Genomic DNA, 23,408 nt, shown 5'->3' with positions numbered 1-23,408 from the left:
GTGTTTTGTTTTGGTTCTGTGAAAACCTTCATTTTGTAATAAATCATTTTTTCATTCCACTTTTTTCTCTGGACTCATTTTATGTTACTGCCTCTGGACCCCTAGACCATGGGGGTGTAACAATAATACTGCCCCTTTAAAAGTTTGACTTGTTGGCGTGTGAGCCTTAAAAGTCAGTCACAAGAAACCGAAAGAGCCTGAATGCAACATGTGGAACACTGTGTACATTAAGGCAAGATGGAGATGCGCTGTGTGGTCTCTTCTGTGAGATAAAATGCCGTATTAGTAGGTAGTCAGACATGATGATGTGGCCTTGCAGATGTGTGGCACAATCTGAAAATTAAATCTTCCCTTATGGAGGAAATGCAGCGCGTGCTATCCAGCAGGGCCGTCTCTGAACTGTGTCCCCTAAATAATATTAAATAATGGAAGCTGGGCACGATGTGTGATTTCTGTCCAGATAGAAAAGAAAAGAAGGCACAAACACATAGCAAATTTATCAACCAGAAACACTGTTTGGCTGTTTTGGCTTCATAAAAGAATCAAAGGGAGGACTATGATGGGCTCCTGCTCTTCCCTTGCCACCTAAAACTCAGAACACAAACACTTCAACAGTGTCCATTAACGTGCTGATTAATTGTCAAGGAAACAACATTACTCTGCATGTCGCGGTGGCTTGTTTTACCTTTAAGATAAATGGCAAGGGAAAATGTCAATAGTCTCTGAAGTATATGGATTCATTTTGTTGATTCGCTTTTTGTTTGATCTTAATCTTGTAGTGCAGAAGAGTAACAGCAGGTTACTGAATGGATTTGTATGGATTCTAGTCGCTCTCCAAGAGCCTCTAATGGGGGGAATATAATAAGTGCGTGCACACGCCCACACACACATACAAAGCTTTTGAAAAGCATTTCCCCTGCCTTGTGAGATTAAAAGATGAGGTCACTGCAGCGGCGTATCAGCATCTGAGCTCTCGGTCACGATTTGTCTCCCTCTATTGGCTGAATTGTCATAATATCAACTAAAACTTATAATCACAGAAATAAAGTACTTGCAGTTTCTTGCCAAACTGTTCATATTCACGTTAAAACTGCAAAAGTTTAAAGTATTTTTATAGGATGGTAGGTGTCAATCAACACATAGCAGTTCACAACTGTGTGAGAGTAGGAAAAAAAAAATATATATATATACAGTACAGACCAAAAGTTTGGACACACCTTCTCATTGAATTCAATTAGTAAGTGTGTCCAAACGTTTGGTCTGTACTGTATATACTGTATATGTCGGTTTTTTAAGCTGGAAAAGTGGCTCCAGCTGATGTCTGAAGAAATATCAGAACTCTGTCCAGAAGACTGCAATGAATAGCTAAGATCCTGCCTAGAACCCACTCAGCCCACCCAGGTAAACGAGGGGTGGGTTACAGAGGAGGTTTATAACACTTATGATGACTCAGCTTCATAAGTAATAATCAGTTTAATTTGTTATTTTGCAAGTAAAGAAAAAGGAAACAGGACTGGTCTTATAAATCCTTTAATATATGAAAGAAGCCTTGTAACAGAAAATACAGTGTAATAGACCAAAAAATTTTATTTACATTTACAAGGCTACACCTCAGAACAGGCATGTACAGAAGACAATGAACAAACCAATACATATATAGTAATCTGCCACAAGCAAGACAGTTAAAAAAAACAAACTTATGGATGCACTAAAAGAATATCTTTTTGCTGCCCTGCTGTAAAAGAAGAAATTTGCAGTGGTTTCATTGTGGCTGAGTGTTTGCAAACTGTGTCCATACTCTGTGACGGATCTGTAAACCCAGACAATTTAATAATTCCTGTTTATACTCGTATCCGCATCAAATGTCACGTCGCGGTGTGGAAATGTCAGCGCTAATAACCGTGGTACTGCTGTTAATATGCTCGGCAACTAATCCGTTGAGCCGTTTCTCTGTGCTTCAGATGTGGGCAGCGTTGCGCACATGGTGAGGTAAGACTCGCCAATGTGTGGTGTGTGTGGCTCACCTCCGTACATGAAACAACACACACGTTATCGACCGCCACTGAAGCAGAAACAAGGGTTCAGAGGGCGGAATAAAGACAATATTTTCAGAACTGGTCACTTACTAAAGAAGTTTAAAGCATTGCACATTGTTCTACCTGCTGAGCCAATGTGTTAAAATGGAAAACAAAACCAGAAAGAAAAAGAAGCAAAAAAAAAAAAAAAAGAAATCTTCACTGAACACAGACAGGTCTTTATGTGCATTCCTAAACTTCACTTGTGTTTTTCAATGCAGGAAGGAGACTTGAAGCTGACCATGAAGCAGTAGGTTCATGCTGATAAAAACGTAGATTCATGGTATGCCGACGTTTCCTCCTGGGAATGATTTAATTACCCAGAGGGATGGCAGAAGAAATTAGGAAGGTGTTTCACGAAGCAAGGCCATAACGATAAAGGACAGAGGATAATTAGCAGTGCTCTCTCCTCTCATGCTTTCCGCTACATTAGAGGAATACAAAAGCAGAACAACACATAGCTCCTGAAAACAAACATACGCCACCAAGTCCCCTCTGCATCCGTTGTACCCGAGACTGCTGCAGCAAATGAATACGGCATTAGTATCCTGACTACCGAGGAGGTGGATGATCGGCCCATCCGTCCAGAAAAAGGAGAGCAGGAGGGCTTTTTGTTCAAGAGAGCTGTTAGTGCAGCAGACCTGACACTACAAAGTTAACGTCTACCTTCAGCAGCATTCAAAAGGCAGCAGACACCAAGTTCTCCTGCAAGTGGGAGAAGTGTGAGCCACCAAGTGCTATCCAGGATGACTTAAGAGGAAGAAGGATGAGCTCCTCTTTGCGCTGAATAATGTGTCAGATGCCTTAATCTGTGTGAAGGGAAATTAATCAGGATTGTGTAAGAGAAAAGGAGAAAGGAAAAGCCTTCTACCCAGATCTAGAGTAGGACAGACTACTTTCAGACTGCTCCTCAACATTTAAAGGCCAAATCCACTCCAGAAATGTTATAAAAATATTAAAAGCGTGAAACAACCCCCTCGCCCCCAGTTTGGCCTTTTGAAGAAAGAGAAAGGTAACTTTGAGAAACTTTCCTTTAAGAGCCACTCCTCTAAATAGAATATGCACCTCCACATATGAATTATAACAAAGTGTTAGCAGCATACCTGGAAATCTCTCAGGGTAATTACCAAATGAATCATTGCTTTTGAAATGGAATATGTCGAATGGATGTGTGATCAATTATTAGTGATGTGAAAAACAGATACAGAAAGTACTTTTGTTTCCTCACCCAACAAAAAATCTTTCTCTGATGGAAACACTGTCACATCATTATGAACCAGCTGGGATGTTGAATAAAAAGGAAACCGTTAACCTCTTTCCCATTGTTAAGACAGATGGGTTGACCAAGGAGTCAACAGCCAGTCCACTTAAGAAGCTGCAGGTGTTGTTTGTGAGCATAAAGTTTGAGGAAAAAATGTGTCCTCTGTTGGTACGTTTCTCCAAACAATAACCATACAAACTTAGGTTAACTAATTATCAGAGCATCATTTAATTTTTTCTAGAGTAAGCCCAGCTAAGGGCTTATCATATGTCTGCAGATACCAACTGGGTATTTCAACTTTTCTTTCATCCATGACATGTGAATTATAACAAACGCCTCCCCAGAGACGGCTTCTCTGAGTGATGGAGTGTTAGATCTCCTCGCTCCTGCTCTGACTGGATAAAACCCCCATATGAACCTTGACTTTATAGATTCAGGTTTGAACTGCAGACTTTACTTCGCCTATGCTTGTTTTGTATTTTCTCTTTTCCTTTTTCCATATTTCTCTATGTAGAAATGAATATATCTGTCCTGAGCAACAAGCCTGAACACAACTTAAAAATAACATTCCCAGAAATGATTATATAATGTTTTAAGAAAGACAAATAAGGCAATGTGTAAAAATATGCACTTTGAATGTATCGACTTATGCTTCCTCACAGAACACTGCAGACCTTTATCACTGATTACACCAAAGACAACGTCAGTTTGAACTGAGAGGAGTCGTTAAGGTGCGTCGATGTCCCAGTCGAGGATCTGTGACATCCGATTCCAAAAAAATGTTTTGTTCTCGTCTTTCCAGTTTTCTCTCCGCTGTTTAAAAATACATCAGCGCGGCAGGCTGCGAAACCGACGTGCTCTGATCGGGTGGCGTTTTGAAGTAAGGTAGCATGTGGGCGAAAGCAACATGTGACAGGTACACGCAGCAGGCGATCAGAAGGTGCTAAGATATTTATTCTACAGACGGACTCAGTGGAGCGGGAAAGTTTTGGGGTTGTGTTCACAGAATACGAATGCCTCTCATCTTTCGGGCGTGTGTGCATAGCATTCAAAATGTAAAGTGTGTATGTATCCAGCCCTCTTAGATCCTGTTTGTCACGCATCAGAATGACACCGTTACAACCAGAGACAATAGTTAAAACACTGTGAATAAAGGACACAATTATACGCTGACCTGGTTAAAACCGAATCTGTGATCATGACAGGATGGCAAAAATATGCAAAGCAAAGTCGTAAAAGCCAATCATCTTTTCACAAACAAGAAACAGAGGAAGCATCTAGAAAATACTTTCCAAATTCGCTGCGTGAGATCTCTCTTTCTCTTCCTGTCTGGGTTACTGCATTACTGAGCTAGTAAAAGTTAAAGCAGCATTCATGTTAAAGTGAGAACAGCATGTATTAACTATTCTACATTAAATTTAATTCAGACAAAAAGACACAACAATTCAGTTAAAGATAAAAGCAAATTTCAATGTTTAATCTTTCTCTGATCTCTCAGTTCAACTGGCACTTTCAACAGAAAGAGACAATAAATTCACATTCTATCTAAAATGGTATTTGCATTCCAGAGGAAATCTCTCGTGGACAGCTGAAATTATTTGGTCTCCGTTACGATTGGTAACACCAACAGACAGAAGCGGTTTTGCAGTCGGTGCCCCATACAAAAAATAATAAAATCAAACAATGACTTAGAAATATAAGCATCTATCTGTAAGAGGACACAAAAGAAAGCACAAATAAAGGACATCTTTAAACAACAGATATTAATGCAAAGGACAGATTATAAGACAAAAGTGGTCAAATAAGTCAAGAACAAAAGGCCCCAAACCAGCAATCCCACGTCCCAAAGGAATGCTCAGATATAACCAGCAATTGCTAGCATTAAACCCCTTTCCTTATATGGCACTGACCACACCAAGCAACTCTGTAATAAAATAAACATCCATCAGAGAATCAACTAATGATACAATCGCTATGGTGCAAACAAGGTGACTCCCAAAGAACTATCCCTGTTTTACTGCATCCATCTTCAACGGAAAGAACATGTCTTCAGCCAGGTCCTGAGGTATTAGGGAGCAGACAGGAGAAATTTACTATAGGAAACAAAAACAGGAACATAATGGCACTTTTTTTTTTTACATTTGAAAATAGAATATAACTGTATCAATACCACTTAAAAGTTGCACAGAGAAGGGAGGAAATGACATACACATGGCATCCCCCCCCATGAGTACACAGGCTGGCCAGAAGTTTGACCGCCATTTCCTAAAACAAGATGTGGAGATGAATGCATAAAAAAATAAAAACAGTCTTTGATGCTTGACCTGTAAAAGGACCTGTCAGCTTTCCTCAGTTTATTGATTTTGTCGCCTTACTTCCATCCATGACTTCCCAGCTGACAGAGGGTCTTTGTGCATAAATACATTTGTCCAAGAAACAAAATCAGACAATAATAATAATAAAAAAGAAAAATAATAAAAATCATCTCTCAAGTAGGCAACTCCGTCTTCTTTTTGGACATTTGGGTTAAAAGTTGTGAGGTTTGGTTTGCATTGTATATTTTCTTTCCTCATATCAAGTGTCACTGATGAACAGGAAAAGGAACTTTTTGTTTTTGTCTGTATGCAAGAATGTTGGCTCTCCATCCACATCTGGACGGTACCAAGTGTGCTGCGATGACCTGGCCGGGACATGCGGTGCGGGGCTCGTGTCACCAGTTGGCTTTAACAGCTTTGACATCACTTACCAGGTTTTGAGCGAGGCAGATGCCAAAAATCTGGGGGGGGGGAAAAAGCCACAGGACACATTTGGTTGCAAGTCACAACTTCAATACTAAAAACAGCTGGAACAGTGTGATAAAAGGTGAACTTTTATCAACAGAAAATGTATTCGAGAAGTGAATTTATCAGCAATTCAATTTAGCACATCCATAGAAAAACTGACAGACTCCCAGCTGACAGTCATAGACACTTGGCATGAGTAGGGTCAGCCACAAAGAGTCATTTATGAAGAAGCTGATTGTACACAGAATATTGTATCCAATTATTTTTAAAGGAAGTTAAGAAGAAGGGAATAAAAGTGTTGCGTTCCTTGTGTTAAATCATTCCTGAACCAAAGACGATGTCAGAACAAGCTAACCTGGGCGAAGGAGAAAAAGCACAGGACCTTTGCTCAGTAACACTACGTGCCCTTTTACTTTTGCATAACTTTTATATTTTACTTGTAAATTATTGCCATACAGTCTGGAGGAAGAGTGGAGAAGCACAGAATCCAAGTAGTTTGAAGTCCATTCAGTGAGGATTTGGGAGGAGTTGGTCCACTGGTTTTATCAAGTCTCAAAACAGTGTAGCCATCTACTAGGACATTTGAGACATTTTCAGCTAAGTCTGAGTCCTTCTTTTAAATGACTATGGTATCACTTTGACTGATGCCAGCTAACTAGCCTGACCAAAATCCCATTGAGACTCTATGGGGTATTGTCCAGAGAAAAATCAGAGACACTGAAATCGACACTGCAGACAAGCTGAATGTTTCTATTACACCTCAGCAGAGCCCCAGGTTGATTATCTCCATGCAACGATGTAGCAAAAAGTAATTCATGCGAAAGGGGCTCAAAATATTTAAGTACATATATTATACATTAAATGGTAGGATGACATGCCTGGATTAAAGATCCAGATTTTTCTATTAATATTATATTTTTGGCGAAATTGGATTTTTGGTTTCCATTATCTTCAAATGATGGTTATCTAAATTAATAGAAAAAAAAATATCGAAATATATCACGCTGCGTGTAATGAATGTATATGATGTATAAGTTTTACTTTGTGAATTGCATGATTAAGCAAATTGGCTTCATAATGATATTCTAATGTATTGAGGTGCTATGGGATACAACTTCCCAACTCTATGGGATTGGGGTTACGACTGCTTGTACTGCAGAGGCCTGATACAACATACTCTCACCACTAAGCGGCAGTAATGACACAAAATCACAATGCATTTAGCTAGAGTTTAAACAAAACCAAACCAAACAGAATTCAGAAAAATACAGTGGCCACCTACAATGAATGTTTAAGGGGAAACAGTGAGACATTACCTGTAAAAGTGCAGTGCCAACAAAGATCCCAGCGACAACAATCAGGTTGTCCTGAAGCCACTTCTCAAACTGTCCCACACAGCCCTTAGTGTAGATGTATTTCTGCCGGTCAAGGTCCTTTTTATTCAAAAAAGAAAAAGAAGAAAAAAACCCACTAAAAATAAGTATAACATAAAACTCTGCACTAACATTTTTTAACTAGTGGAGTCAGATTTATTTAAACATCTGAACTCTGACTAACAGCTGCTCCAAACAAACACAGGAAGCATTTTGCCCAATGATGCCTTCACTGTTTAAGATGCAATGCCACAGCATGAGAGCTGAGTCATACTTAATGATTTCCACATAGCTAGGACAGTTTGGAGAATATGAAGCCAGTGTACACACACGCGCACGCCCGCACACACACACACACACACACACACACACACACACACACGCCTGCTGATGGCCCTGCCCGGAATGAGCAAACAGTGGGAGCCTTTTCCCTGATACCGGACAGATGGTTGTCTGTGTCATCACATTCAGCCCATGATTTACATTTAGAGAGAGAAAGCTCAAGGTGTAATTTACTGCTGCCATGACACCAAAAAGGGGGGTAAGAATAGGCGCCTCCAGACAAAGCTTCCTTTGTGACTTTGTCAAGTCAACTAGGCAAACTCTTTGTTCGCTTGCAAAACCCAAAAGCTAGCTCTCAACCAATGAGGAGTCAAAAGACGCTCCTGGCTACCAATGGAAAAGCAGGAAACACAATGTTATTCCGCCTGTGAAGCTATTTCGGCTCTCTGCCTTTCTTCTTTCCCCGTCCTCCGCATGTTTCCTGCTCTTCCTCGTTGCCCGCCCTGCGCTTTCCTGAGGCAAGCTGCACAGGAACTCTGTGCACATCCCTGATAGTTTCACTGGTCAGCACAGGAGAAACGGAAAAAAAAAAGAATCCCTACCAACTCTGTGCTGCAGTTTGCCTAGCAACAGCGATTTTTCTGACTGCACTGCAGTGAGTTGTAACCACCACACCCACACATGGTGGGAAAGGGAACGGACTGGCATAACCCACAGAGTGGCCAATTACAGAGTGGAGTTAGGCTGCTCTTTAAGCTAAAACTGGAGCCTAATTATCCCTGTTAGAAGAACAATCTGTTATTAAAAGCATGGAGCATGCATGAGAATCTGTGTGATTATAAAACCTTTATATTCTCTCCATCTGCTGGGCCTGCTTTTTTTTTTTCATATGTACAAATCTATATTTTTGACTCAAAAATATTGACAATCCTTATCTTTCTTCTTGAAAGCAAATAATATAACACCTGAATTGACTACCTTTAATTAGTTAGTCAAGTTAGACAAGTTTAAATCATTGTTAAGAATACGGAGAGCAGGCGAGATACGAACCCCTTGAAGTCGAACGTCATAACCACACTGTGTATTGATGATATCCTCCTAGAGAAATTGGTGAGAAAAAAGCACAAAAAGGATTTATTTTAGTAATTTTGATATTGCATTGTTGATTTTTACTCAAAAGTTTGGATCTTTGCTAAGTTTGACAAAGCAGAACGAGCAACAAATGACTTTGAAAGTGTTTATTAGGTATGTCTTGATGAAGGCTCCAGATATTGATCTAACTAGCAATTAGCTGGAATAAGATCTTCAAAATATGACAACCTTGAGTAAAAACACAAAAACTCCACAGTTTCCACACAAAATTGATAATAATAATAACAATAATACAAATGTTCTGGATCATGAGCTAATTGGTTTTAAATAAAACTGGAAAGCAACAGTTAGTACCATTGCTGCTAACATACTGAAATGATTAGTGCTTAATTTAAATGTCATCTCTCTCTCTTCCCAAGCACCCACATTTGATTTTTTTGGTATTCAAGTAATTTAGGATGGAGTTTCTGCTGATATCCAAGTTCCCATATTTTTTCAGGTGACAAGAAACTTGCATACCTTTTTGTAACATTTGAGCACAAATTATAAACTTTGCACCTGCATTAATAGCAACCTAATCTTATTTGTAGATTTGCCAAATAATTGCACACTCCAATGCAGGAATTGGTTTTTGGAGTGGGATAAAGAGGGATCTTTCCACTTTTATCTGTGAAAGAACCACATTGTTGGTTCTGTACAAAGCGCTTCAGCTTTCAACAGATAGGTAACGAATGGAGAAAGATGTTGCATCTCGGTGTTTACCAGTCTGGGCGCAATAGCTCTTCATTGAACAATCTGCATCTTTTTATTCTGTTATTTGTGAAATATTGGTTTGGCTCTGAATAATCTTAACAGGAGAGCTCAAAACAGAAGTATTTGTCCAACCCTTAAAGGAGACTTAATTTTTGAAGTATGCTGCAAAATGGCGCTTACAAACCTCTGAACATTTTTATTGGAGGGTGTCCTAATTGACACAAGAGCATTTTCTTCACAGATGCCTGATCAATCATCAAACACAGCATGCATGCATCCATCCATCCAGCCATCCATTTATTTATTTTGTGGTGATAATGAATGACTCACAGCAGGATTTTTGATACAACAGGAGAAAGGGACTCCACAGCGTTCTCTGCTGGGATTCCTGTCAGTGCAGTTGAAGTAGATGTTCTGTTTCCAGTCGTCAGGCCCATGAGCTCCACAGCACATCCACTGAGAGAGCAGAAACAATAGGCTCTGAATAAACTCCCTTTTTCTGATCTAAGCTCTCCAGCTCAGTTAGAAAGGCAGCTTACTCGGGCGGGTGGGGACTACATCAAACTCCATGAATCAACCACAGATCTAATCTCTCTTACAATACCTCATGACAGAGCTTGGAGTTTACACATAAGAACCAATTATCCAAAATTTGTCATTCTTGTAATTGGATAGCGATTAGAAGGAATTACAATAATAATAATTATGAGATTTTCTCCAAAAATGCCCTCACTGCTAACTCTGATCTAGAGTCGCTTTTAAAATGTAAAGCAAGGTTTCACAAGAGGAAATTTATGCTTACAACATGCAGATGAGTAATGCCTGAGGGATGTAGACAGGTTTTCACATGAATTTTAGACAGCAGGTGAGGCAGGACTCACATATTCCTGGGTAAAGTCAATTAGATTCTGCAAGTCGATGTCATCGCGATAAGCCTTGATGTTATTATTGATGAAAAAGTTTAACTGGTCTTTGATCCAGTCCTTGAAGACAAAGGCGAGGATCCCCGCAGTCAGCTCCAGGAAGAAGATCAAGCCGAGGAACACGGAAAACTGGAGAGGACAGGACAGGACACAGAAAACAATACGTGCGTCACATCACACAAGAATAAACGCATCGAATAAAAATGCACAAATTTTGCTTTGATGGTGTTTTAAGACAAATGAGCAGGAAAGCTTTGACGTTCCAGCATCTTTTATGTGGCGCCTGAACTGATGTGACAAGCAAGAGTGCAGCAACAAAGCCTGCAGTCCCTCAGGTGCCGTTACATTATCCATTTACAGTAAATGCAGGAGACGGGGCTGATGATAAATGCACAAAAGCCACATTAGCTCCTCAGTCTGACGCCTGACTTATTGCTGCTAATGGACATCTGCTGGAGTTAGTAGATGCTCAGAATCGCAGCCAGCAATGAGGCGAATTTGTCTGAGTCAGTCACATGCTGTTATCAACACAGCCAACCCCAAATAAACCACCTTAATGGTGATGCGATGGTCTTCAATATAAAAGATAAAAAGCCAAGAAAATGCCCAGAAAAAAAATCTTGCAGTGGAAAATGAGACTTGTTTCTTTCTCATTTCTTAATGCTTTTCTTTTTTTTTTCATGGATCAGAATTTATAACATATTTATGATGTGTAACCAACTCTGAGCATTTGGCCTCCTGTGAGTCAAAGTGACACCTGCTACCCAGCCTCGGCGCTGGTGCGAACCACACATCTAAAGAGGGGGAGGTGTCAGCTGGTTCAAATGGTGTCTGCGCTTCAGAAGCAGAGAAACAGCTTACAAATTTAAGCAGGAGGGTGTTCTCTCGGAGCGCTCCGATGCAGCCGGCGAAGCCCAGGATGAACATGACTCCTCCCACCACCATGAAGAGCCACACGGGGTCAAAGCCCCCGAGGTCGGTGATCGACAACAGATTTGACAGCACGCCCTGAGGGAAAGAAATGACAAAAGTGAGCAAAAACTCGGAAAAAATACAAATTTCCTCCATCACCACAGTGATAATGCATAACCTTGATAAAAGTCTGCATAGCTATCAATTTTTAAGTGAAGTTGACGTTCTGCACTGTTAATAAAACACACAAAAGGCTAGAAACATGTTCAAAGATTGTGATTCTCTTCTGTGCATCTCCTCTTCATAATGAGCGATACACATAGAAACATTCACAAAGCCAAGGATTGTGTATTATTAATTTAAAATATGAAAGAAACAGACAAGCCGCTGCAACTGCAAAGGTATGTGGTTAAAGCTCCTTCTTGACTTAGAACAGATTTTTATTCTGTTTCATGGTGTCGCCATTGCAGAAATCGCATTTTATTTTTGCAGAACACCAGGCTATTTGCCAAACTAAAGCCCTCGCTCTTCTCCTTCAGGTGATTAAACATGGGTGTCTGCATTAGGGACATTTATTTAAAGTTTGCAACAGCTACACCTTTACTTAGAGTTTAGAGTGACAAAGCTATTAGGTGCTACTGCAGTGACAGAATCATTGGTTACTGTCACTCACAGAGTTTTTGCTGCAACAGGAAACCCTTTCCTCACTGTGATGATGCTGATGCCCACAGGTGTAAAACAGAGATTGTATTTGGTGTTTTAACTTCCTGTCTGTGTGCTCAGCACTCAGTACACCATAGGCACGTAGACACGTAGCTTAGTTTATAAATCCGTCAGGGATGGACAACTAACGGGAACCCCAACAAACTTGAGCAAATTTTTGACGACTCATCAAAACAGAGCACACTAAGCTAACCAAGTCGTAGCCAAACATGTAGAGTCAGATAATAATAAGCCCAATAAATGTGGGTTGTAAAAACTATCGACACATGCACACTGTCTCCATTTCATTGCTGTTATATTCTCTTGTGCAGACACGCACCGCTTTATTTTCCTCTCTTTCCTTTGGCAATAAAATTTATGTAGCAAGTGTGCCCTTCACTGTGATTTTTTTAAATCTTTTAAATTGATTACAGTTTTTGAGTTAGCCTAAGCAACTTGCAAGTGTGTTTAAAATCTTAAACTTTGCATGTACTTCACATAAATCAAGTTAAAAATCTTCTGAGGTTATAATTTTAAAACAGTTTTGAATATTTTTGCTATCTCACACACCATTGCCACCACAGTGTGCCTATTTATACCGAAGAAAATTACATGTTGCTTTATTTTAAGGTCGGATGTCAAAGTAGGGAGCCACTGAAATTAAATGTAAACGAAAACACCCACTGTTTGCTTTCTTTGCCACAGTCTACAAAGAGAAAAAAGCACATTCTATGAAATACAACAAAAGAAATAATAAAAATGAAATCCTATACTGTCAAGTTAATATGTACTGGGTACAGGAAATGGTATATGAAACAGGCAATACTGCTTTCTTATGTTTTTTATATCACTTGTGGCAAAATGAACTGCCTTCATTAGAGCTATAGCACACAGCCTTAAACAATAATGTGTCAGGCTCCAAGAACTGAGCTTGAAACTAATCACCTTAGTCACTCAGACTCAGATTCACCATTAGGCCTTTTCAGCCTGTGCAATTCATCATGCAACCTAATCCCTATAAATTATTCACACTGCTCCACAAAGGTCCTCCAGTGCAGAGCTATTTGCACACAGTTCATGGCCACACATTGCTAATCGGTACACACGGCCACGCTGCTGCAGCATTTACAGAGCACACTGGTATAATTTCTTGCTAATTAAAGAGCAAAGTGACTGTTAACTCAATTGGAAGAAGTTTTGCAAGTTGCCACAACTCACTGCTCATTAAAGGTTAATGGTAAAAGATGACCTCTGTGTTCAAATACGTGTTTTTCCTTTGGTGGACATTCAGACAACATGTTTTCAATTTCTGACATCTTTGAGTCAAATCAGTGTTATTTTAATTCCTTCTTTTCCCTTTTCCTAGCTCAAATTTCCTAGGCATTGAATGAAAAACTAAATGCTGAAATCAGGGATGAAGAACCAGATAACCAGTTTCTAAGACTACATGAAGATAAGTAAGATAAAAATCTTCAGATAATCTGCCCATATATACATTTTATACAATATTGCATCTGAGCCTCAACACAGCAGCAAATCATATCCACAGCATGCAGAATCTTGAGGAATTTTAGTTATGCTGTGGTGATAATTTTGCTCGCTTACAGTTTGCATTTGCGAGCGTATGTTTATACATACCTTCTCCGCCCATGCCCACAGGCCTATACCCAAGAATGCAGCTCCTAGCAACTGTAAAACAAAGCAGACAGAAGACAGCTCCACTGTGAGAGAGGAAAAAAAAACATCCTAAACATATAACAATTAAGAATGCATGAATCAGATTTGACTAGAAATAAATGCAAGGCATTATGTACAGTAATTCAGTTGGGAAGAGTTTCATAAAACACTCGTTTATCAGGGCTGTTGTGAGATTGGTGTAATTTACAGGCATGTCTCTAAGGTAAGGGAAGCGGACAGAACAACTGCCTTCAGCACTTTTTAACTATGTTAAAGCAGATTTATTCATGTCGCTCCCTCCCAACACAGCTTTGCAAACTCATATTTTCTGCTATCAAGGCAGTAAGAAGTAATTGGAAGAATTGTCTGGTTTGAAATGATCAACATCATCCTAAAATTTGCAAATACATTATGTACAGATTATAAAGAAAAAACTGGGGGGGGGGGAAATGCCATTGCAACCAAACATGTCATTATCCTATTTCATAAACCCCTCTAGTGTTTTTCCATAGCGTTTTCTTATCAGCTGTGAGTCATTGTGTAGCTTTGCAGTCCTGAATACAAGTCTGAACTTAAACTTGAATAAGATAAAAACTGCTTTGAGGGCAAAATAAGTATTTTTCGTTACAAAACTAACTTTGGTTTACTTTTACACCACACTGAGCCAAATGCACGAAACAAAACTATAGTTGCATGTTTTACACATCCACCCACATGCTCGCTCTGCCTATGTGAACGATGCTGATGGGGGTCGCTGTGAAAAACAAACCTATGATTTTAGCGACTTTTAGCGATAGACTTCCTTTGTTATGCGTTTCAATATTGCAAGAGTGACAAATATTGCACCGGCACTGTGGCTCTCTCCATCACTTTAACAGGCCTGTCAGACCAGAGCCAAAGTGAGCCATGTCTGAATGATTGAATGCCACCGCTTTAACAAATAAAGCCATAAACGCTGCGTGTCTCATGTCTGAAAAAGTGATTTTAAGGTGCTTTACGTCTCTTGTTAGAAGAGGGAATCATTACAACTGCAGGGTTTCCTCCCCTCCCCGAAGCTTTAAGGCTCTGTGAGTATCTACTTTAAAGCTTGATCACTTGACTGTTAAGCAAAAACCTTGGAGTGCTGCTCCGCCAGCATTTGAAAGAAAGCGGCAAAAGAAACTCAAAACTTACTTTACCACTTTATGCTAACTGTCAAATTTAGACAAACATTAAACCTGTTTACAGAGTATGCAAAGCAGACGTCACAGTAAATACTTGTTTGTTTTTTTTCCACTCAACTGCCGAGTGGCCACAGAACAGCATTCATACAGAGCAGATTTATTGCTTCTGTAAGGCAGTAGTTATCAGACATTTTACCAAATAACTCCTTGATTAATCTGGAACACCAATATACTTGTGTTACATAAGGTTTTTCTTGAGTCTTCCTTCTTAAATCGTCAATAGTTGTGTCTGCAGTGTGTGTGCATGATGACTCAGAAAGCCACATCTACTTGTATAACCAGTGAAGACGAGTCAGGTCAGCAAGTAAGGCTCCTTCAAGACTCCAAGATGTCGCAATCTGCAAACTGGCTGCTGATTGTCAGACTTCTGCACTAAATCGATTTAAGTTAGTGTAAGCTACAGGCGAAACATTTGGTATCTAAGTTTCAGTTTATAGTTTGTTTGTTTAAAACCAGCATGAGCTCTGTGGGTTTTTGGGGGGTTATTTGCTGCATGAGCAGACTATGCTTTCATTGACATGCACCATTTCCCACAGTTCATCTTAAGATATACATTAATATTACAAGACCACTGCTGAATAAATGTTAACAAAACAGAAGAAGAGTTTTGCATTACAATTGAGAAACTGTAAAAACAATCACAGTTTGGATATCTTACACAAATCCTGTCGTTCCTAAAGCCAAGAAAGATTAATTTGATATTAAAGTCTCAACCATCTTAAAGCAAATCCTTGTTTTTATAGTAAAAATGTCCTCCCAATATTTAGGTGTATTTGGTTGTATACCATGATCTATACAAATTTAATTTATGGATATTGTTTTCAGAAAAATGCTTCAAAATATCTGAAGCACAATTATAGCCAAATATGTAACACATAGGCAGACTTAAATTGTGTTAAACTACCTTGAAGTTTATTGAACAGAGTAAAAAAAAAAAAAAAAAACTGACGCCGACTTATTGGGTTAAAACAACAAAAAGTGATTGCAATGTTAAAAATGACAGCCACAATAGAAGCATGGTTGGGTGGATATGGTTGTTGTGTAACAGTGCTGGTGAAGGGTGTGGTGGAGCTGTATTTAGAGAGAAAGTGACAGCCAGAAAGAGCCAGGATCCGCAGGCAGACACCAGGTAGCAGGGATTAGATTGACAGATCAGAGGCTTTACTGTTTTTAACACGCGGCGACCTGCAGCTAGTTTAAGTCAGACTGTGACAGGGAAAGCAACACAAAACGCTCATCACATAGCACAAACTCACACTTAACCTTGTTCGACTTAAGAGGTTAAAAAAGACAGACGCCGTTTTACTCAGCATAAGTTGGATAATAGTTAAAAAAAAACTCTAAGGTTTACTTGGGATTGGAAAAAAAAGAAAAAGAAACAGGTTGAAGCCATAGGAGGAAACAAAACTGTCTGATACAGCCTTTCTGTGTGGTTTCTGCATGTTCTTCCTGTATCTGTAAGGGGATTTCTCATAGAGCTTCACTTCTTACTGGTTGCTTGTCTCCTTGTTTCAGCCCTGCTCAGATCCACCTGTTCAAATTCCTTCACTCACAGGATAATTAACATATTTAGCATTAGGGCAGCACAAACTCAGGAAAATAAGTAACTGCGATGCTATAGCAGAAAGTTGTGATAATTACTGGAGATGAGAGACCCACATTTTTCTGACCAACTGACCAGGCAAGTAGTTACCAATATGCAGTGCATTTATGCATAGCACTTGAAATATGGAGTCCGATGAATATAGTGCTCAGGCGGTCAAACTGATATTGTGATGACAATTGCAATTCTATACATTGTGCAGCTCGACCACAAGGGTTTCACAGAGATGCTTTGAAGCTGCAAGACAAAAAAAGGGTGAGTCTTAGTTTAGAAAATGATAAGACAGATAGGCAAAAAAAAATGCTCAGGCCATAAAAACAGAAAAAAAAATTGAAAAAATTTGCAGGGCAATGGAGCAAAGTCCATCCAGTAGATTATGAACACACGTCTTAGATTGTGCTCCATCTTACCAGGTAAAAATACTCAAACAGGAATGAAGCTAATCATAATCAAAGCTGTTTTGTATTGTTTTGTTTTCCTCCCAAGTTTGCATGAATCACAACAAAAGCATAAAAAGAAAAAAAAAACAACATTGTGAAGATAATAATATCACCTCACCCTACCCGTGGCACTAGAGCAAGTTCTGCAGAATTATGACATGCAAGTTAGAAAGCCAAATTTTAGGCAGGCATTAGTATTGTCACCTTTTCAGTCATGCAGATTTAGCACAAATTACTCTAATGTTAACTCTTGAGGATATATTCAGTCCTTCATTGTGACTAGTTTTTGTGTTTCTCGTAGACCTACCCAGTCGACATGTGATATTATTCTCTTCAAAGGGAAGAACTGAATAAAACACCTTTTAGGGTGTCCCCTTTTTCTGAATTTTGATCAATTACATAGTTAACAAGCACACTTTGAGAACCACTTTCAAAGTGGACAGAGGTTTTAACAGAATTAAAACCAAAATGGTGTTTGCTCAAATCATGTCTCAACAAAACTTGTGTTATAAGGACAGATCCTAATACACCCTCACAATCCCAGTAGCCAGTTCTAGTTATATGCAAGTGGCAACACTCAGTGCTTTTCAAGCCCTATCTGCAAATTAAACTTACGTCGTGGCACAAAAAGGTTGGGATTGAAAGGATTTCAAATGAATGGAACAAATGAAAGCAATCTGAACCTGCTTTTGAGCATTGCCCACATTACTTCCTTTTATCAAAGTTTCCCAGAGTGTAATGTTAGCCCCTACGGTTGAATTTAGGTCAGAACGAATAAGACACCACAGCACTAATGCTACTGGAAGGCAACAGTTCTCCTTATTGATTGTTATGACAGTCTTTTTCTAATCACCTCTTAACAGTTTGGAAATGAATGCAAGCAGGAAAAGCAGTTTTGCTAATCCATTTAAAAATAAGACTCAGTCTTTGAATATTTATCCTTAAACTCTGCTGTAGGTGATTTAGATCTCCTTTGTCATTCTGTTTTTATTACTGTACCTTTGTACTTTATCACAGAACAAATAAACTCTGGAACAAGATGTTTTTGTAACAGCTTTCTTATTAAGGTTTACGGATCATTTCCAGAAAGTTCTGACTAATGCTAGTGTCAGAAGCTTGTTTTCCATGAGGACAGAGATTCTCAACACATGAAAAGATTCCTCCTTGAGCAAAATCATCTTTTACCTCAACCGACTGAAAGACATGTCTCCAACCTCTTTGAAACGCACACTTATCTAAATGACTTGTCTGACTCAATAAAATACGCTTAAATATTTGTAAAGTTTTTTTGTCTTGTTTTTTAACCAGAGCACGTCTATACAGAAGGAGTCAAATGTCAGATTAAAGTTAAAACTTCTCTGAACAGAAAAACCTTTTTTACAAAGATTTATATCTTACGTTTTGCTAAAAATTGCTGTCATGTAACAGTTGGTACACACTGTGTGACTTGTAGAGGTCACAATGTACAAGCTTGATACTATGAGAAACTGATACTAACCTGAGTAACACTGTATTATGCAAGATTTAGTACATGAGAGATTTCTTCAATTCTTGCTCTAGCGCCACAACTAATGAATGGAAAGCAATCTCTAAAACTGGAGTTGATACAGTTTTTGGCAAAAGTATTCACACCTTTGATATACATGTATATTTTTACAGTTGGTCTCATTACAACCACAATCCTTGAAGTATTTTAGTTAGATTTTCTAAGGAAATAATTTAATATGTAGACCCAATATTGTTTGGTGTGGATTTGCATCCAGCCATGTTTAACTTATTACCCCTAAATAAATTCCATGTAATTTGTAATTATACCTCATTTGCACTTAATTGAAATACAAAATAAATACAGCTGTCCGGTGAAGACTTCAGAGTTGCTAGAAAACATTAGTGAACAATCACCCCCATCAAGACGACTGGGGAACAAAGCACAATTCATTTCACCCTCCAAATTCTGGCAAACAGGAAGCTATTGCTGAAAGCCGATGTTTCAGTTTAGGGATACAACTAACATGTCGACTAAACCTGAACTTCTTTGATCACAAACGCAAAGCTCTACGTGTGGTGGAGAACTAACCCAGCACCTCACCCTCGCTGTTTATTTATAAAACCACTTGTGCTTTTGGTACCCACATCACACACTTGAAAGTTCATCAAGCGACAAAATATTTCAATATGTAGTTGTAATGTGATGAGGCTGTACAGATACACAAAGTATCTTGAATTAAATCCTGCTCCGAAGAGTCCACTTGTGACTGGTTCAGCTCAGGTAAATGTTAATACCAAGGGCTAACAGATTCAGCTCCAAATTGGTCTTGACGGGTTTGTTCCAAACAAATGCATTCACACGTGTCCCTCGATAGCCTTCCACCTGCGGGAGATCATCCGATGCGCACTGTGACATCAACTGTGAACACACAATGTGGAGCTGTGGAGCTGCCTAATGGCACTCTGCATCCAACCAATTCGGTAACTTGGTTACAGCTTAACAAGCTCTTAATTAGAGCTTCCACACATTTCAGCAGCTCAGGCAGAAAATGTGATTAATTAAATAGATGTGAGAAATGCATCTATTCAAGGGACGAGAGAAGGTGTGTTGTTTTCCGGCGTGAATGTCTGGCTGTCTCGGGCAAGCAAGAAGAGAGGGGGAGAGGAGAAAATTCACTTGGAAAAGCAGCACTAGCATGAACCCAGCAGAGTACTTATGGCCTTACAATCATTCTCTCTCAATTTAGGCAGTGTTTTCAAGCTTGACAAGATTGCTATGAGAAAAACAAATGGACTGATTTAAGAAGAATAACCCCCGTCTCTATCTATTTGAGCAATGCACGAGTCTGTCTATCAAAATCCGGCTCTGCAGCTCACGTACAAGTGGGAAACATCTTCTTGTTATTATCAACGGAAACAGCCAGCGAGCTGGAACTTGTTCCATAGTTTCACACAAAGCGCAGATACGAGCCTGTTGCCTTGGCCTCAGTGTCAAACTGAAAGAACACAATATGAGTCAAACACAACACCACAGCCCTCTGACTCAATATTTTCCACTTGAATCCCCAATCCAATTGAATTACAAAGCATTTTCATTTCAGGCAAATCACTGCATATTCGCACACTTTTTTTTCTACGCAAGACTTCGGCTCATGGGATGTTTATCTAGTTCATATTACCTCAGTTTTACATAATGCAAGTGTGTCAAAATTCCTCAGTTCTTAAGGTCTTGAGGTGTGGGTAGGCGATGACGAACAGGAAGAGAGCATCTGTGTTCCATATATTTAATGAGTCAATTAGAACATATGCATAATGGATGAAAACAAGAGCCTCACACACCACCAGTGCCTCCCTTTCAAGCTGGTCTTTGTTCTTACCATCCCCTCTTTGTGAATTCGAGGGTTTGCGAATGCAGAAAAACAATGCTGTCAAGCAAAGCCTGAACACTATGGCTGCGGAGACTTTAAAAGAGATGTTTGAAAAGAGCAGAGCTGTGTAGTATTCAGACCGTGTGGCCTTTTCTTTACAACTGCGTGTGGGAAGACCCTCCGGGGCAGACAGACACACCATTACTTCACCCAGAGACATTATACCACATCAAGCTGCACGGAGGCGATGCAGGGGGGGAGTGAGGAAGGGAGTGATGAGTCAACCTAAACAGAGAAACTTTTCACGATCGAGAGGGATAAAGATGGTGGACGTGTTCCTAAGTCCCATCACTCAGATTGGTAGAAACAACACTTAGAAATATATTAAACAATCAGAAACAAATACTCAGTTAATTAGTTTATTTATTTTTAAAAACATTGGTATTGTACAACATATTGACCTAAGACCTTCTAAACCGCTATACTGCCTCTGCTAGGGGAAACTGTAAAAACTAAATCAGAACAATCACAGTGCATACAAGCTGATGTGTTACAAGATTAGTGGCTGATCAAAAGAGAAATTCTCAAGCCATTTTATGAGGTACACCTCTTCAATTGCTTGTTAAATATCAACTCCACCAATCAACTCAGAAGGTTTAGGCATCTAGACATAGTGAAGATAATTCACTATGTCTAGATGTGAATTAGACATAGTGATTCACATCTATGTGTGAATCACATAGATGATTCACACATAGATGTGTGAATCATCTATCCATCCCTTTAAACCCACAAAACCCATCTTCTTATTTTTATTTTATGGATATTTTACAGCCATTCCATGCAAGACAACACAACCAACTCCAACTCTATGCAAACTGGTACACTGAACATGACAATGAGCTCAATGTACTCCAATGGCCTGCAAAGTCACCAGATGACAATTCAATAAAGAAACTTTAGGATGTAGCAGAATGAGAGATTAGTATTACAAATGTGCAGCCAATAAACTTGCAGAAAGTATGTGATGCCATCATCTCATACCAAAATCTCAGAAGAATGTTTCTGACACCTTGTTGAGTTTGCAATGAATTTTTCATGCAGCTCTGAAGGCAAAACAGATTGCTGCCAGGTTGCTAGTTCAACTGGTTGTACCAGCAACCTGGCAGCAATCCATTTTGTATTCAACTACACAAATACATGTTCTTACAGGCAAAATCAGCCACTTATTAGATAAAAAACATGTATAAAACAAACTTCAACCAACAAAACAAGAGGTAAGACTAACAAGCTAACTTTACTTTAAGATATTACTTTTTATTAACCTAAGGTACATAAAACAAGGAAAACCCAAACAAATTACCAAGCTCTTCCTTTCATAAATGGGAAACATTTTGAAGAGTTCATTTACATTAGTCATTCACTTGGTCACATAAATGAAAATACGCTCAGGATAGAAAAAGCAGTGAGTAAAAACACAGAATGTGCTAAATAAGCTATAACAACGTTACTGGGTTTATCTTAAACGTTTTAAGCCGTTTTACTGTCATTGTGTTAAACTTAATAAAAAATGGTTCCACCTGTATCAGAACAACCCAGATCTGCAGCTTATCTGTTATGTAAGAAATCGTTAATTAGACAAATCAGAACAGTAACTGGATTAAAAGACAAACTAAATGCTTTAAAATATAGAGTAAATGAATTAATACAAAAAAAAAAAATAATACAAATCAAACATGAAAAAACATTTGTTCAACACCAACGGCCGTTAAGTTGAGGTAGCTTTACATCGATATAACTTTTTTTTTTTTTCTCAATCCAGAGGCATTTAATGCTGATAAAGTGAAAGTAAACGCCAAAAACTCATTGAACTTACCCAGAATATAATGTTAAATCCAAATAAGAAGTATTTAACGCAGCAGCTGACTTCTGCTCCCTTTAAATGACGGTGTTTTCTGCTCATTCTTCCGAGGAAAATAGTAACGGCGGCTATCCGGGAAGCTAAAGTAACCTACAGAGACAGGTACTTCGAAAGCCCAGCTAAAGCCGCAGTTCCCGGACTACTCCCATTGAGGTTTGTTGTCTCCATTAGCTGGACGAAACACAATTTACTCACCGGGGTCCACTGGGCAAGCCAAATCAAACATAAGTCACTTGTTATCGTTCTCCTACTTGCTAGGCCAGCTAGCTCTCAACTTCTACAGTTAGCGTTAGCGGCTAACAACAACAACCTAACTAAGGCACAGACATCCATCTGCAGTTCCCCTGACATCCAACGAAAAAAAAGGCTTTTTATTTCTAAAAAAAACATCCAGAGACAGTGTTAAAGCAGGTAACGTCTCAGCTCGACCTCCCTAATGTTATCTCATCTATTTCATCGCCGCTAATAAGAGCCTTCATCTTTGTTTTCTTTTTTTTTTTTCCCTTGCTGTCAAACGACAAAACCCCTCTGTGTTTGGCTTGTGGCCCTTTTCACCTCAAGAGCGGCCTCTTGTGTCGTCAATGAAGGTTTTTTCTCACTGAATTGAGACAAAATGTTCTTCTGGCTCATAATCTAATATAGCAGCATCAGGGGGAAAAAAGTGCTTCATTAAAGATTAACACATTGCAGGCATTATACTGAACTAATTCAAATGTCACAAAAACACATATCCTCTGTTGCTATATTAGTAACATAATTTCTAACCATGTTATTTATCATGCCTGCCATTTCAATTATAGAGGTAGTAAAATTATGTTTCTGCAACAAAAAAAAAGGTGAGTAGTACAGGGCCACGTGTAGAAAGTTTCCAAAAGGTTGGTGGAATGGTGGCACATTAAAACAACCTAGACAAAACAGAATTTCATTAGTTTTATAATGCTGTCATTATTTTATTTCTTGAGTGTCATTGTACAAAAAGTGCCATGAAGTAAATAAATAAATTCATTGTAACATCCACCCTCCTAGCTAAAA

The 23,408-nt window shown here is 39.0% G+C and overlaps 1 protein-coding gene across 1 annotated transcript; it reads right to left on the bottom strand.

The window, feature by feature from the left end:
- Nucleotides 1-1,514: 1,514 nt before the first annotated feature.
- Nucleotides 1,515-22,898, bottom strand: tspan17 (tetraspanin 17). Its single transcript, XM_028008411.1, has 8 exons — nucleotides 22,332-22,898; nucleotides 13,795-13,845; nucleotides 11,404-11,550; nucleotides 10,501-10,671; nucleotides 9,950-10,075; nucleotides 8,825-8,872; nucleotides 7,436-7,552; nucleotides 1,515-6,112 (listed from the first exon to the last, which is right to left on the bottom strand). Exons 1-8 carry the CDS (start codon nucleotides 22,416-22,418, stop codon nucleotides 6,047-6,049), a joined length of 813 nt encoding a protein of 270 aa, XP_027864212.1. The 5' UTR covers nucleotides 22,419-22,898; the 3' UTR covers nucleotides 1,515-6,046.
- Between the last annotated feature and the right edge of the window lie 510 nt (nucleotides 22,899-23,408).

The sequence above is a fragment of the Xiphophorus couchianus genome, chromosome 23 (genome assembly GCF_001444195.1).
Source record: "Xiphophorus couchianus chromosome 23, X_couchianus-1.0, whole genome shotgun sequence".
In the NCBI taxonomy this organism is placed as follows: Eukaryota; Metazoa; Chordata; class Actinopteri; order Cyprinodontiformes; family Poeciliidae; genus Xiphophorus; species Xiphophorus couchianus.
This window is presented reverse-complemented; position numbering and strand designations above follow the sequence as displayed.